Source organism: Erigeron canadensis, chromosome 2 (assembly GCF_010389155.1).
Source record: "Erigeron canadensis isolate Cc75 chromosome 2, C_canadensis_v1, whole genome shotgun sequence".
Taxonomy (NCBI): Eukaryota; Viridiplantae; Streptophyta; class Magnoliopsida; order Asterales; family Asteraceae; genus Erigeron; species Erigeron canadensis.
Genome location: NC_057762.1, coordinates 24276548 through 24290674, shown reverse-complemented (window position 1 = coordinate 24290674; position 14127 = coordinate 24276548). Strand labels below are relative to the sequence as shown.

General features: G+C 33.0%; 2 protein-coding genes across 2 annotated transcripts; one reads left to right on the top strand and one right to left on the bottom strand.

Annotated features, from left to right (window-relative positions):
• Positions 1-5419: 5419 nt before the first annotated feature.
• Positions 5420-6511, bottom strand: LOC122587928 (stemmadenine O-acetyltransferase-like). The gene has a single exon (XM_043760081.1). The coding sequence runs from the start codon at positions 6509-6511 to the stop codon at positions 5420-5422; it is 1092 nt and encodes a 363-aa protein (XP_043616016.1).
• A 6845-nt stretch (positions 6512-13356) lies between these two features.
• Positions 13357-13887, top strand: LOC122587926 (stemmadenine O-acetyltransferase-like). The gene has a single exon (XM_043760080.1). The coding sequence runs from the start codon at positions 13357-13359 to the stop codon at positions 13885-13887; it is 531 nt and encodes a 176-aa protein (XP_043616015.1).
• The last annotated feature ends 240 nt before the right edge of the window (positions 13888-14127 follow it).

Below are 14127 nucleotides of genomic sequence, written 5' to 3'. Positions count from 1 at the left end.
GCACGGGTTATAGACTGATGTGTGTATAAGTCACTTTTCATCAAATCACTTGGAAATTACTTTTGGAACCCATTTGAGATTGGGCCCAACGGTTTATAACTTGATAAAAGACCAAATGTAAGTCTCATCAATTTGATGAATCAAAGTTGCATTCCACGGAGAACTAAAACCTGGTGGTTTAGTTGAAAAGAGTTTGCGTGGAAGCAACGGTGAAAAATAATTTGAATTCTTCGAAAAACATCCAATCTTGGGAGATGGAGTTGAAAAATGATTTTTCGAACCAAAATCATTCACTTTTTGCACAACTGCTTTAACAGGTTTTGGTGCAACATCAAAAAGTTCCGAAAAAGAATATTTGAATGATTTTGACTCAACTGACTTATCTTTAGAAATCGGTTTCCATTTAGATTTAGTCAACTGAGATTTTGCTTGAGAAATGTGTGATAAATTATCCTCGAAGGATAGAAAAGAGACAAAAGTAGTTGTTCCATTAAAATTTGGTTTCTTAGTGTACTTCTTACCCTTTTGCAAGGGGTAATTAGTAAACTGAGAAAACTTTCTTTCAAGAGGTTTAGAAGATTTACTCGTGTAAACCTTCTTTGGAACATCAACTTTTGGTTTGGATGAATTCGGTTTTGGAAAGCTTTTGGATGCCTCAATCTTGTCACAAACACAATCAAGATTAGTCTGAGTTGAGGTCTTAATGGTCTCAATAACATCACAATTAGTTTGCACATGGGAATTCACAACTTCACATATAGGACAATTAGGTTGAGTGCAAACTTCAACAACTTCTTTAGATGGATTAGAAGAGACAAAACAATGATTTTGACTTTGAAAAGATTTGGTTTGTGTTTGCAATTCAATCTCAAGGTCAAAAATTTTCTTTGTCAAAGATGTTTCGTTTAACTGAAATTGCAAACATTTGTCTTCAAGACACTTGATTTGAGCACAAAAATTTGTTCTTTCTTCTTCAACTTTGCTCTAAAAAATGGTGGACTTATTTCGCAACTCATGGTTAAGCTCAGAAATCTTTTGTTGCTAAACAAGTTCTTTTGACTGATTGTCTAAAACAAACTTATTGAGCTCTTTGAGAGAATTGTCCAACTTATTTGTTAATTTAAAAATCTTTGATTGTAAATGATCATTTTTTTTAAGACTTTCCACGTTGGACAAAATGAGATCATTTGCAGATTTGAGCTATTTGTTTTCAGATTTGAGTTGGTCAATTTCAAGTTGAAAAATTTTGTGTTATCTCACAAAAGTTTTAAATGTATTCATATCGACTTTCTTTTCCTCAAAACAAACCACTGCACATGGATACGAATTGATACACCAACAAATTTGATTATCATGACGACGTATTTCTTCCCAACTTGGATCTTCACCATTAAAAAATTTAACACCTTGTGAACAAACTTGTCCGTTATTTTAATAGCCATTGTGAATCAAAACTTGTTGACAACCCATATAAAAAAATTTACCCCAAAAAGAAATTTAGCCCAAATTTGACTTATGAACAAAGAAGTTATGTAACACACACAAAAAATTTGTTCGTTAAAGTAAAAAAAAATTGACTTTTAAAAATTACACTTTCAGCTTGACACTTTAATCGTTAAAGTAAAAAAAAAATAAAAGGAACTTGAAGAACACGTGATTGACAGCTACTAGATCAACTTGACTCACAATTTGAATAATAAAAAAAAATTCACACTCTTTGTTTCTTTAGTCACGGACACACAAAAAAAATTATTATTTATAAATCTTGTAGACAAACAACGAATACTTCAAATATGATAGCTCTATAAAAGATGCTTATTGAGACACGCGTGTACTGTACCTACAGCACACGATTGGACCCCCTTGAACAAAACACACACGCTGACAAGACGTTTCCTTTCACTTTTTGACAAAGCTAGTTTGATTCTTTCACAATTGTATCACCTTCTCTCACAACCACAGTATGTATCCACCTTCGTTTTCTCTTTTTGCACTTTAACTTCTTTTAAAACTTCTTTTCTTTAAAAGAAGTCAAACAAGTTTCTCTCTTAAAACTAAAAAAAAAAACTTATGTTCTTTCTTTATCATATTATACCAGACGTTGTAAACCCAGCAGAAAAGAAAAATGCAAGCAGGCACAACTACACAGCCACGGTTCAAGATGAAGAATGAAATGTATTGTATGCCGAGCACTTTGCTCGGTAAATGGGAAATATCAAAAAAAAAATTCTTCAAATCGTACACCAATGATGGAAATGAAATGACAAGTAAGTTTGAAGACTTTAAAAAATTTTTGTGGATTTGTTCTATTTGCCAAGCTATGAGCTCGGCAAATGATGTAATTGGGTCGAAAATTAGTTAAGTGTAGGAAAATCGATCGAATTGTATAGTTTGCAGAGGAAAATGATCGGTAAATGCGGGTATTTGGTGATCTTGAATGATTTTGTATTGTTTGCAAAGAACTGAGCTATGCAAATGAGTGTATTGTGACTGAAAATCGGTTAAGTGAAATGGAAATGGTTCATTTGTATTGTTTGCCGAGGTATGGGGTCGGCAGATGGATAAAATCGAAGTCTAGAAATGAAAGGAATCTCCACCTCCGCAAATAGATGAATTCGAATTTGATCGGAAACTGGAAATAGTGGCCAGAAAAATTCAACAACCTCACCGGAAAATGTTAAATGCCAATTACTCCTTCTTTACACCGAATTAGAACATGAAATTATCACCAAAATGTTCAGAATCTCAATCCACACAAATCCTAACTGAAAAATTTCATGAGCTAGACTCGCCGGAAAATATGCCAGTTCGCTGGAAAATTGAAACTCGAAGAATCGAAAATTTGAAGAGGTGAAAATGTTCAGAATTTGATTGCGAGAAAAACCTTATGACTTTCAGCTCGATATGATCAACAACTAAGGAGAATCTTAAGAGAGAAGTTTCAAGGATATTTTTGATGATAGTCTATTTTTCCAAATTTTTTTTAATTAAATTTAATATGTAAAATCTGTAATGAAAACTAACGATTGCTGTAACTTCTCGATCACGTGTTAATGTTACTGCATCAGACAAAGAGTTACACAAATTGTTTGACTTTTCCTTTTTCAAAGTTCTATTTGAATGTTGTATTTGCCGAGATAACCATTTCAACACACTAAATCAACGCAAATTTGATTTAACACAAAATTAATCACAGATAAGTCAATTTGAACACTAATCCACGTCTAATCGATGAACAGAATCACAATTAGCCTCAAAACAAACAGTCACTGAAACTTTCAGAATCAAATTAAGCTTAAATTTCGAAATAAAATGCAAAATCAGTTTGCAAATATGATTGTGGATCGCTCGGGTGGACTGATTTTGCTCTGATACCAAATGTAATTAAGTAAAATTGAGCTTAATAGTGATAACAATGGTGGAATGTGTGTTTGAGTGTGTTAGGGTGATGAGAGGTGAAAGATTAAATTAGAGAGAGAAAAAGTAAGGTTAGAGAGAAGGAACTATGGGATTAATTATTAAAGGCTTATTACAAGTGGTGTGGTTAAGGGTTTATATACATATCATTCTATTAATACTAAAACCCCTTCCACAATAACTAATTTACAATTCTAACAGTAATACCGATAAAGAATCTTTAAGGAGAAATAACCCTAATATAGAAAGACCTCGCTCTACTTTCTCAACGCCTATTACAGTAGATGATATGAATAATCGTTGGGATCCCTCCGAGAGACCAAGAATTTTGAACTATAATCCTAACCAAAGAGACGAGATAAGGAGACGATATTGGATTCGAGGACCATGTCAACCCCGTGACCATACTTTTCCACAAACAAGGATAGGGAATAGGGCAAAGGCGTTTTGTCCTGACATGGTTTGATAAATATAGCAATTGGTTGGAGTATAGCGTAAAGGCAGATAAAGCATTTTGCTTGTGTTGTTACTTATTTAGAGAGATGTTAACAATCGTGGAGGAAATGAAGCGTTTGTGACTCAAGGATTTAATAGTTGGAATATAACCGAGAGATTTAATGAGCATATTGGTGATATTAACAGTTTCCATAATATAGCACTAAAAAAGTAGATCTAGTGAGAAAAAATCAATCTATTGAAGTTGCCATTCACAAGAAAAATGAAATTGACAAAAAAGGAGTATGCAATTCGGTTAAAGAGTTGTCTTTTAAATACTAGGTTTTTGTTGAATGGTGCATTACCATTTCGCGGTCATGATGAGTCGGAAAGTTCTTTAATAGCTGTTATGTCGCTCATCCGCCATCAAGTAAGTTTTTTATGCCCCCACTTAGACAAATTCCTAGATCCGCCTTTGCACGCACACATACAAACTAAAAATCTAAAATTGCAATATATATATATATATAAAGAACACAAAAATTTAACGTGATATCTCGCACACATGTACAAGAGAAAAGTATAAATAGGCTACATAATTATGGTTTAATACTTGTTCCTCAATTTAGACTCAAAACAAAACCGAGCCTAATTATTGAGGCCTGCTGTTCGGACCTTTAATCAACAAAAGCGTGCTTTAAGAAGCTTATGGAATTATTGAGCCCTTTAGTAACCCTAAGACAACATACGACCTAACACCAACATATTAAACAACCACTAATATTCAAGTTTACAAGCAAAATAATAATATAGTATTACACTAGGGATGACAATGGTCATTTATCCAAATGAAAATATGCTCACTTGATATACCATAAGTGAATAGGTGGTATGAAATTGATGAATAACTAATATGACTGTGCATGTATAATCCTATTAAAAATGGAATGTATATGGATGACTATTTGTCATTCATGGGTAACCTATTTATCACTTGAAATAATATATATACACATAAAGTACACATTTGCACCCACACATATTTTGAACCGACGATCTTGTATTTTAATTTTCAATATAACTAAAACTATACATCCTTCCAATATATACACACGTACACATATGTACCCACACATATTTTAAACTAACGATCTTGTATTTAATATAACTAAGACTATACGTCTTCTAATATATTGTATATATATTTCAATATAACTGAGACTATACGACTTCTAATATATTGTACTTAGTACCAGTTAATGATAATATGTAGTTATATCATCTTTAATGAATAATATCTAAGTAGATTAATAATTTTTGTTCACAATACTCACATGAGGCATAAGTTAACTGTATAATTATTGCATCTACTTCTGAAGTTGTTTAACTCGAGGTAAACGTCTTCTTACAAATAAATTTCTCCATATGCAATAGATATTCATTATTAATGAAACTTATTAAATGGACATATATATAGATGAATGAGATAAATTCAATATCGATATGATATGGATATAGATTATGAATAGATAAATGCATAAAGATATTGTCCACATTCCATCCATTTTCATCCCTGTATGACGCTAGGGTTTATGCTTGCGTATTCAAGGAACTCTTGGTTGCTTTCAAGGATAGAAATCTCATCTTCTTTCGCAATAACCCAAATCTCTATCCCTAATGGGGAGTCCATTAAAAAGGTACCCCTATTGTTTAGTACGTTATTTTTATGAGCATATGCAATCCATATAGGCCTTCCCCATCCAAAATCAATGTTGTAATGGCCTAAGTTACACCAATTTGAAAATACAATTGTTTTCACGCTTTCATTTGCGTCATTTTGAATCCCTTGTATGAATTGAAATATCACACCAGGTTTTTGTAGTTCCTTTACATAATCATTATCTAAATGGGTGTGATCCATTATGTTGCACAACTCAGGCTTCATTATCTCTCCATCCAAAGAGACGTCACATGATCTAAAACCAATCCACCATAAGTTACCAAAAGTATTGCTCGATAAGGGAGGTTGGAATCTTGGCCTTAAGTTTACCATAAAGGTTTCCAAGGAATTGAATGAAGAGCCTCTGATGATTCTAGAAGCTTCCATCATGTGTTTCCAAATAAAGCTTGTCAGTGCTATATTGCGAGTGGGCTTATTAGGTGTTGCATCATTAGATGTTTTGGATTGTAAAGAAGCAATGGCATTTTTATCAAACACGTACCTTCTTTGAACAAATTTGGATTCTTCAAAATGATTGTAGTTGAGTATCTTTTGTATTTCCTTTGGTATGAATTCAACGGGTGGGAAAAGCTCCCGGGCGGTGGTGAAGTCAGGGTTCACTACGTCAGCTTTAGGCATTTGAAAATCTATTGCAGTTTCGTCTGCCCAACATTTGATGAAGATTCTCATAGACATAGCATCTGAGATTCGATGGTGCATACATACACCAATCACTATACCCCCGCAATCAAATATTGTTACTTGAATACCAACAAGACCCTCGGTATTATCTTGGAAGCAGTTAGTCCTGAAGGGAACAAAATCACACATTGAATCCATAGGAGGTCTTTTTAGTAGCTCATCCAAGCGACAATTCATACGAGCTACAACGAATGGAACCCCTGAATCATTACAATCAATAGTCATGCAATCTTTCATTCGCCCAGCAAGTGGGTAGAACCGAGTTAGGGTCCTTGCTAAAGAACTCTTAAGATGTGACCCTACTATTTGAGAAATACTTTGATTTTCATTGAGACTCGATCTATAAAAAAGGACTAAAGGTATGTAAAAAGAAGGGGCAAGTTGGTCCAAAAGACATATTTTGAAGTTTCTTAGGTGATGGGGTGTTGATTTTGACGGTGGTATTGTTTCCTTCAAAATTATGTTTATAGCCATGATGTTTTGGTTTCAAAAATGTAAGTTGTGATGTTATCTTTCATAATTTTAACCCTTTTATAATGTAAAAAATGTTAGGTGTGTGATGTTGAAAAGTCGGATGTGAGGTGTCATTATGACTATTTATTTTTTTACAAACTTGAAAATTACTCCAAGGTTGTTATAACTATTTATCCTTTCTATTTTACATCTTTGGCCTTTTACATCAGTACTACCTTTATTAAAGCAATACGAAAAATGAACAATAACACTGACCATACACTAGTTCGATCCTGTCACGTCACACCCCGTACTATCATTTGATTTTTGCCACATTGCATCCTTTTTGAGTTTTTTTCCAGCGTTTTATTCTTGGTTTCTTGTACAGTCTTTTTTTACCTTTGTTTTCCAACTAATACATTAGAAACTTTCATTCAGGTCGCGTCCCATATGATCATTTGGATTTTTCCACGTCTCATCCCTTTTGAGTTTTTTCCTGGGATTTCTTCTTGGTTTTTCTCACAGTTTTTTTCCCTTCTATATCCAACTTAAATATTTGACACTTTCATTCAACATTTTTTTTTGTCTATTATTTTTTGTTTACTTACAAATATACAAATATATGTATTTCATTCTTGGCTTAAAAGGAAAAGAAACTGCCTACTGCCATCTTTCACGGGATTTGGGCCCCAATAACTCAATGATGTAAGGGGAGGTTAACATGTAGAAAGAACTTACCTTTACCTAGGTAGGAGGACTTCTTTGAGGTTCTACCGAAATGGTTATAAGGATCTACAACATTTGCATGGGATGGGGATCGAACCTCTGACCCCTGTCTCCAGAGACTACAGTGTTTACCACTAATCCAATCCACATATTTACCTCTAACCTTTGTCTCTAAAGGACTGGGTATTTCATTCTTGGCTTATTACAAAAAAAAAAATTTCCTTTTGGTTTGTAACTAATATACTCGAAACTTTCATTCCATTTTTTCTTCGTCTTTGATTTTTTGTTTCCTTGCATAAAATAAATATATTATTTGACACTACAAACTTTTAAACATGGTTGTAGTATTTTTCTTAAATCTATTTGATATGCGAAATCTTTTAATAAACATATACAATGAGACAACATCAATAACAAAAACTAATTGTAATAATTGAAACCGAGCAACGTGTAGACATGACCTAATGTGGTATTGCCCTTAAGTAAATATATACATTTGATACGTCTAAGACTGGCCGGAGCAAACCTATTCATAACAAAGTGATTTTTAATTAAGTGGTTGTAGGTTCAATGCAAGTACAATAACATAACAAAAACTGTATCAACACGATAATTAAGGCTCCACAATGCTTAACATTAATAAGCTATAAGTTTTTGCCATTTTTTTCAAACATATAATACTATACCAAAAGCTCCAACTCTAAGTTACGAGCTACACACACACCCAATATATTATAAGCTATCGGCTACTAGCTCTAACTCGAGCTACACACTATATTTGCCGAACACACACCCAATATATTGAAATTTGATGTAATATTTGATCTAATATAAAGTGGTTAGCAGTAGCCCCCTTGTCTTTGGAGACATAGGTCAAGTGTTCAATTTTCACCCTATTAAATGAGATTCGTCATTTAAATTTATTTATAATTTAAATATCAAGTTTCGAATCTCACTTCCAACATTTGTAGAAGTGGATTATTATGGAGAGTTTCAAGAGTTATGGTTTATCCCAGACATGCATGGTTCGAGTTCCGTATACTACCCTGCCGAATCTTCTTTTCTAATAAAAGAGGATCTAAAAAAAAACCTTTTAGAAAATTGACACGTGGCAAGCAGCCCCCTTACAAAACATAGGTTCCGTCAAAAAAACAAATAAAAGTACAATACAATGTTCCCAAATTCCCTTATTTATGAGTATCTTTTTTCAAATTTCAAAAACTTTATACCTAAACATAAAAATCGATGAATATCAATTGAATTCCATGAATAATCTTTTTATTTCTACTTTGAAATCAAGCTTCATCAAAAAAAAGTAAGGGGAAAAATCAAGTTTCATTGATAAACTATTGGGAAATTTTGATCTACTTAATTACCAGTCAAGATTAGAGGTATCAATTTTACTATTTCAATTAAGGTGTTTTTCGGATTTCAGAATTTTGGGTCCTTTTTTATTTTCCTCTATTATTAATTTGGTAGAAGAGGGATCGGTTTGTATTCTATAAATTTAGTTTAATAGTGCTATTTATTGCTTCCTGATCTTCTTCTTTCGATGTAGACAGGCTAGACAACAATGGATTGTACTCGAGGCATACAACACTAAATTGGACCTACTTGAATTAGGTTAGCTTTACATTCTTATGTCAGCTTCAAGTTTCGACTTTTTATCTCCAACGATGAATAAAAGATGGTGTAGGTCTTGGATGAAAAGCCTAGATATTAGTTACTGAACTAATTATCTGTTTGAACCAAATGGCTTTTTCGTTTGCTGGATGTTTTGGACCTTGGAGTACAAAATTGATGGTCATTTTGTTTGATTTGTAGGTTGGTAGGCGACTTTGTAGCGCTTTATATAATAGAAGGGACTTGTCTTTTAACAAGAAGTTTAAATGTGGTAAAGTCCAACCTTTACCACCTGCAAGCTTTATTGGAGACATCTATTTAAGTCATTTCCAATTAGAGTATATAATTTTTATTATGCCCTTTTTAATTCTTTTTTGTCTACAGATTTTACTATTCTCAGTCGACAAGTAAGTTAACAATTGAGATATGATTTTACTTTATTGACGCTGTCATATTTCAATCTTTTAGTTTTAAAAGTTCCAAACAAATCAAACATGACCATGCCCCATAATTAAAACATGTCATAAATGAAGCCAATGAAAATCATAATGTCAAGTATGTTCAACATAACTTTGTTAAGTTTTTCTTCTTGTACTTAACTCTTCCAAAAGTCGACTGATAAGATTAGGTGATAAACCGTACTCCCTTGTAAACATAGCTAGCTTCAAGTATTAAACGAGTTACTTATTAATTATTAAGAAAATTGGTAATAGCTGTTGCTACTTGCTACTAATGATTGTTACTTATATTAAATAGGGTCGATATGTTGATATATCACTTTCAGTATCATGTAAGTTCATGTGTTAGAATCAGGATCAGAGCTAACTATATGACGTGACAATGTTAGAACCACGTTAGTGTGACCGTCACTAATCGTTTATCATTCATAATTGACGATAACGGAAATCCCTATGTCTAAGTAAATATATGATGGACGTATTTACTCTTAGAGACGTAGTATAGGGTTTCCTATTAGGTGATTGTAACTAAGAGGACTAATGGTACACACATTAAACACCAGAAGGGTTGAATGTGTAAATACTAAAGAGTTGAATGTGTAATTACTCTCATTATAAATAGAGTATAATTAACCTTAAGTTTAGGTTAATCCCTACACATAATAAAACCCTAAATTCGTGTGTTCTCTCCTCTTAAATTCGTGCATTACTTACAGCCGAATACAACCATCCCATTATTATTCAATCACCTTGTTTTGGGAACCCGAAATCAATGGCAACTATGTTTAATGCCCTTACAGGTTCCACAGGATCATCCGGTGAGTATTTTCCCTTGAATCAAACCATGTTTATTCCAACAGACAATACCATACTGATTCATACATTATCACAGGAACATGGTAAATAGTCAAAAACCTCATTATTAATGTATTTCTAATAGTTGTGAAACTAATTGATAACGCATTATTATACTTGCGTATAGCCTTTTGGCGACTATCAGGTTGCCTCTTTTACTCTTTGGCCTCTTGCCAGCCATAGAAAACTCACTTGGGTTATTACAGGTATGTATATATATTTGTCATGCCGGCTTCTGGGCGTTGTCAACCGATCGAGTGTGGCGGGGATGGAACATTATGACTCAGACTATGGCATATCCAGTTCACCGGGTGCAAAAGGAAACCAGCTACACATAGTCATGGACATCCTTTCGGTCAATGGTTTAGGTCTGGTGCACCCTAGAAAAGATTTTCAATTTCTACAATGAGCTTCACTACCTTGCTTCATGTAGAGTTGATGGAGTTAAAGTCGATGCTCAAAATATAATTGAAACTCTCGAGGCAGGTCATGGTGGTAGAGTTTTTCTTACACGAAGCTACATATGGGCTCTTAAAGCTTCGATTTCAAAGAACTTACAAGATAATGTGTACATTAATTAATAGTTTGTTCATTTTGAGAAGTTATTTAGGATCTTCAAAGTGTCTAAGTATTCATGGAGATATGGGTGGAAATGATGGCTCTGAATTGAAGTTGAAGGATATATAAAAAAAAAAATGGTAGATTGATAAGAACCATTTGATCCCATGTACCGAATTGGTATCTACATAACCTCCAACAGAAATAGTGTCAAGGTAATTCAACCACTTAAATTCAATTCTACCTCTGGCAAGATTCGAACCTAGGATGCTTCTAGAAAGTGGCAGCTGATGGCCAACTCTTAAAAGTTGGTTAAAGTTGAAGGATATATATTGCACAATTACAAGTTAACGTTCAAAAGATTTATCTGTCTTGAGATTTCCATTAATCCATTGCCTTTTTTCCATCATTATTCACTTCAATTCCATAAGTGTAATTGTAACTTTATGATGATTCTTTAATATGGACAGGCTGTTAGGAGTTTTGAAAATGCAAGCATGAGAAAGAAATTTAGATGTCATTACGAAATTTGGAGTCATTATGGCCGTCTAATTAGAAGTGACTATTTCTTACTTGGATAGATTAGCTTCAGTTTGAAGATATGAGATATAAAAGTTAGTAATTAGTTTAAGCATAATTACTCTCTTAATTATGTCCGGGTAATCACCCGGGTTGATTAGCTAATTGGATGTTGAATGCTAAATATTAACTCGTTCTTAAAAAAAATTAATACAAAGTTTTCTCTAAGCCTATTTTCTGGAAAACAAAATTAATGTGCTCAATCTAAACCTAAATTGAGGGGCATCTATTATCTAGAAACTAGAAACTATAAGAAACTAAGCCATATTAATGAGAAACCGAATTGCATAGTCGCAGCGATTGAACTGAACGTAATGTTAGATTGCTAATTGCTATGTGATAATAATGAATTGTTCTATTTCAAATGTAATGAAATTTCATCTATAACCATCTTTTTCATTCAGCAATGGTTCATAGATTTTTTCCAAGTCTCAAATAGAATCAATACGGACTTTCATTTATAACAGTGTAACATCCATCATCTTTTTTTTTTTTGAAAAGTGTGAATTATTTGCTCATAAAAAAGTATCTAGCTTACGTTGTTTTAACTGGGTCAGCAAGGGAACTCCCTTACCCTCAATACCTAGTCAAAAGGAGAAACCCCCAACTAAACCTCCTGAATACACGACATTTAATTGATATAAAACGTTGTCCCGTCTGCATGACTCAAACCTGTTTCACTAGATGACTTTATTTGTTAAATTCCTTGAAATGTCTTTACAATGTCTCGAATTAAGAAACTTTCAACATGTAAAGCTGATATTGAATCACTGAGCTATCTTGGAAAGTATATTTATCCATTATTCCATTTACATAACCATCCATTATTATTTTGAGTTTTGCTAAACAAAGTCCTAAGGGCTTTCGTTAAGATGCATTAATTAGTTGTACATTTATCATAAAAATCAGGGGGCCGACATTTAATATTAAACTGTATAACCTTTTTATGCACGTTAAGTGAAGCCTTAAATGTTTCATTTAGCATTTTTCTATTTTTTAAATAAAAAAAGTTATGATTTACTTCAAGTGTTCCATCCATTTCAATGTAATGTCTCATCCATTATTTATTTCATTCGATTCTACCAAATACACCTTAAGATGTTTCATTTCTCAAACAAGACTTTTCTTTTGTCAATTTTCACTCATGGTATACTTTATATTATAGTTTTTTCAATAACTTTTATATACTACTTTTTTTCTTTTTTTTTTTTAAAGTACTACCTTTATATACTACCTTAAGATGCAACTAAAGTCATGTCATTTTTTTCTCATGGATATTTCCTTTGACTCCTGTTCAATGTGCCTAACTGAAGAGGAGTCAACTAAACGTATATTCGCTTACTGTCCAATTGTGCATAAGTTCGTGGTCTATGGTGTTGATATGGTTAGACGTGGGCTATGATTTACGACACCCAGATATATATATATATATATATAGTGGCTCGACTTGATGGCTATGGGTAAAACTCAAACAAGAAAGAGACTGTTAAACAAATAATTTTTAATCACTTTTGTGTGATTTGGTCTATATGGCATTTCAAAAAAAAAGGAAGCGTTTGACACACATCATTGAAGGAACGAGATGCTCTTCGATTCATTTGTGTCTTAATATAAAAAGTCTAAAATGTCTAGGATAGAGTGGATTCAAAATCCATCGAACTCAATGTAATAGTTTTTATCTTTTTCGCTTGAATACCTTACAAACCTTTAACGCATCAGCCCTTCAAAAAAAGAACTATTTTATATACATTGCAATTTAAATACTTCATGAAAAGAACAACTAAGCAACGAAATATGTTGAAAACTCTAAGCTTTATATGGAAACACATGATGGAAGCTTCTAAAATCATCAAAGGCTCTTCTTTCACTTCTATAGAAAGCTTCACGGTAAACTTAAGGCCAAGATTCCAACCTCCCTTATTAAGCAATACTTTTGGAAAATTATGGTGGTTTGGTTTTAGATTATTTGATGTCTCTTTGGATGGAGAGACGAAGCCAGAATTGCACGATTTAATAGAGCTAGGCCATTTAGATAATGATTTTGTAGATGAACTACAAAAACCTGGGGTGATACTTGAATTCTTACAAGAGATGCAAAATGATGAGTATGAAAGCGTGAAAACAGTTGGTTTCTCAAATTGGTGTAACTTAGGCCATTACAACATTGATTTTGGATGGGGAAAGCCTATATGGATTGCATATGCTCATAAAAATGACATACTAAACAATCGGGCTACTTTTATGATGGACTCCCTATCAGGGGTGGAGGTTTGGGTGATTGGGAGAGAAGATGAGCTTTCTATCCTTGAAAGCAATCTAGAGTTCCTTGAATATGCAATTATAAATCCTAGTGTCATATAAGGATGATAATGAACCGAAAATAGATCCAGTGAAGGCATATTAATATCCAAATCCATTAATCTTTTCATCAACCACATCCATATCCATTTCAATTACATTTCATTTATCCATATTCACTGGAGAAATGTTATACGATATCCATTCGATATCAAGAAATTTGTTTACCAAAAGACTTTTTATCCAAGTTGAACCCTTTTTTAACGACTGATTAATCTACTCCTAATTAGTAGATACAATAAT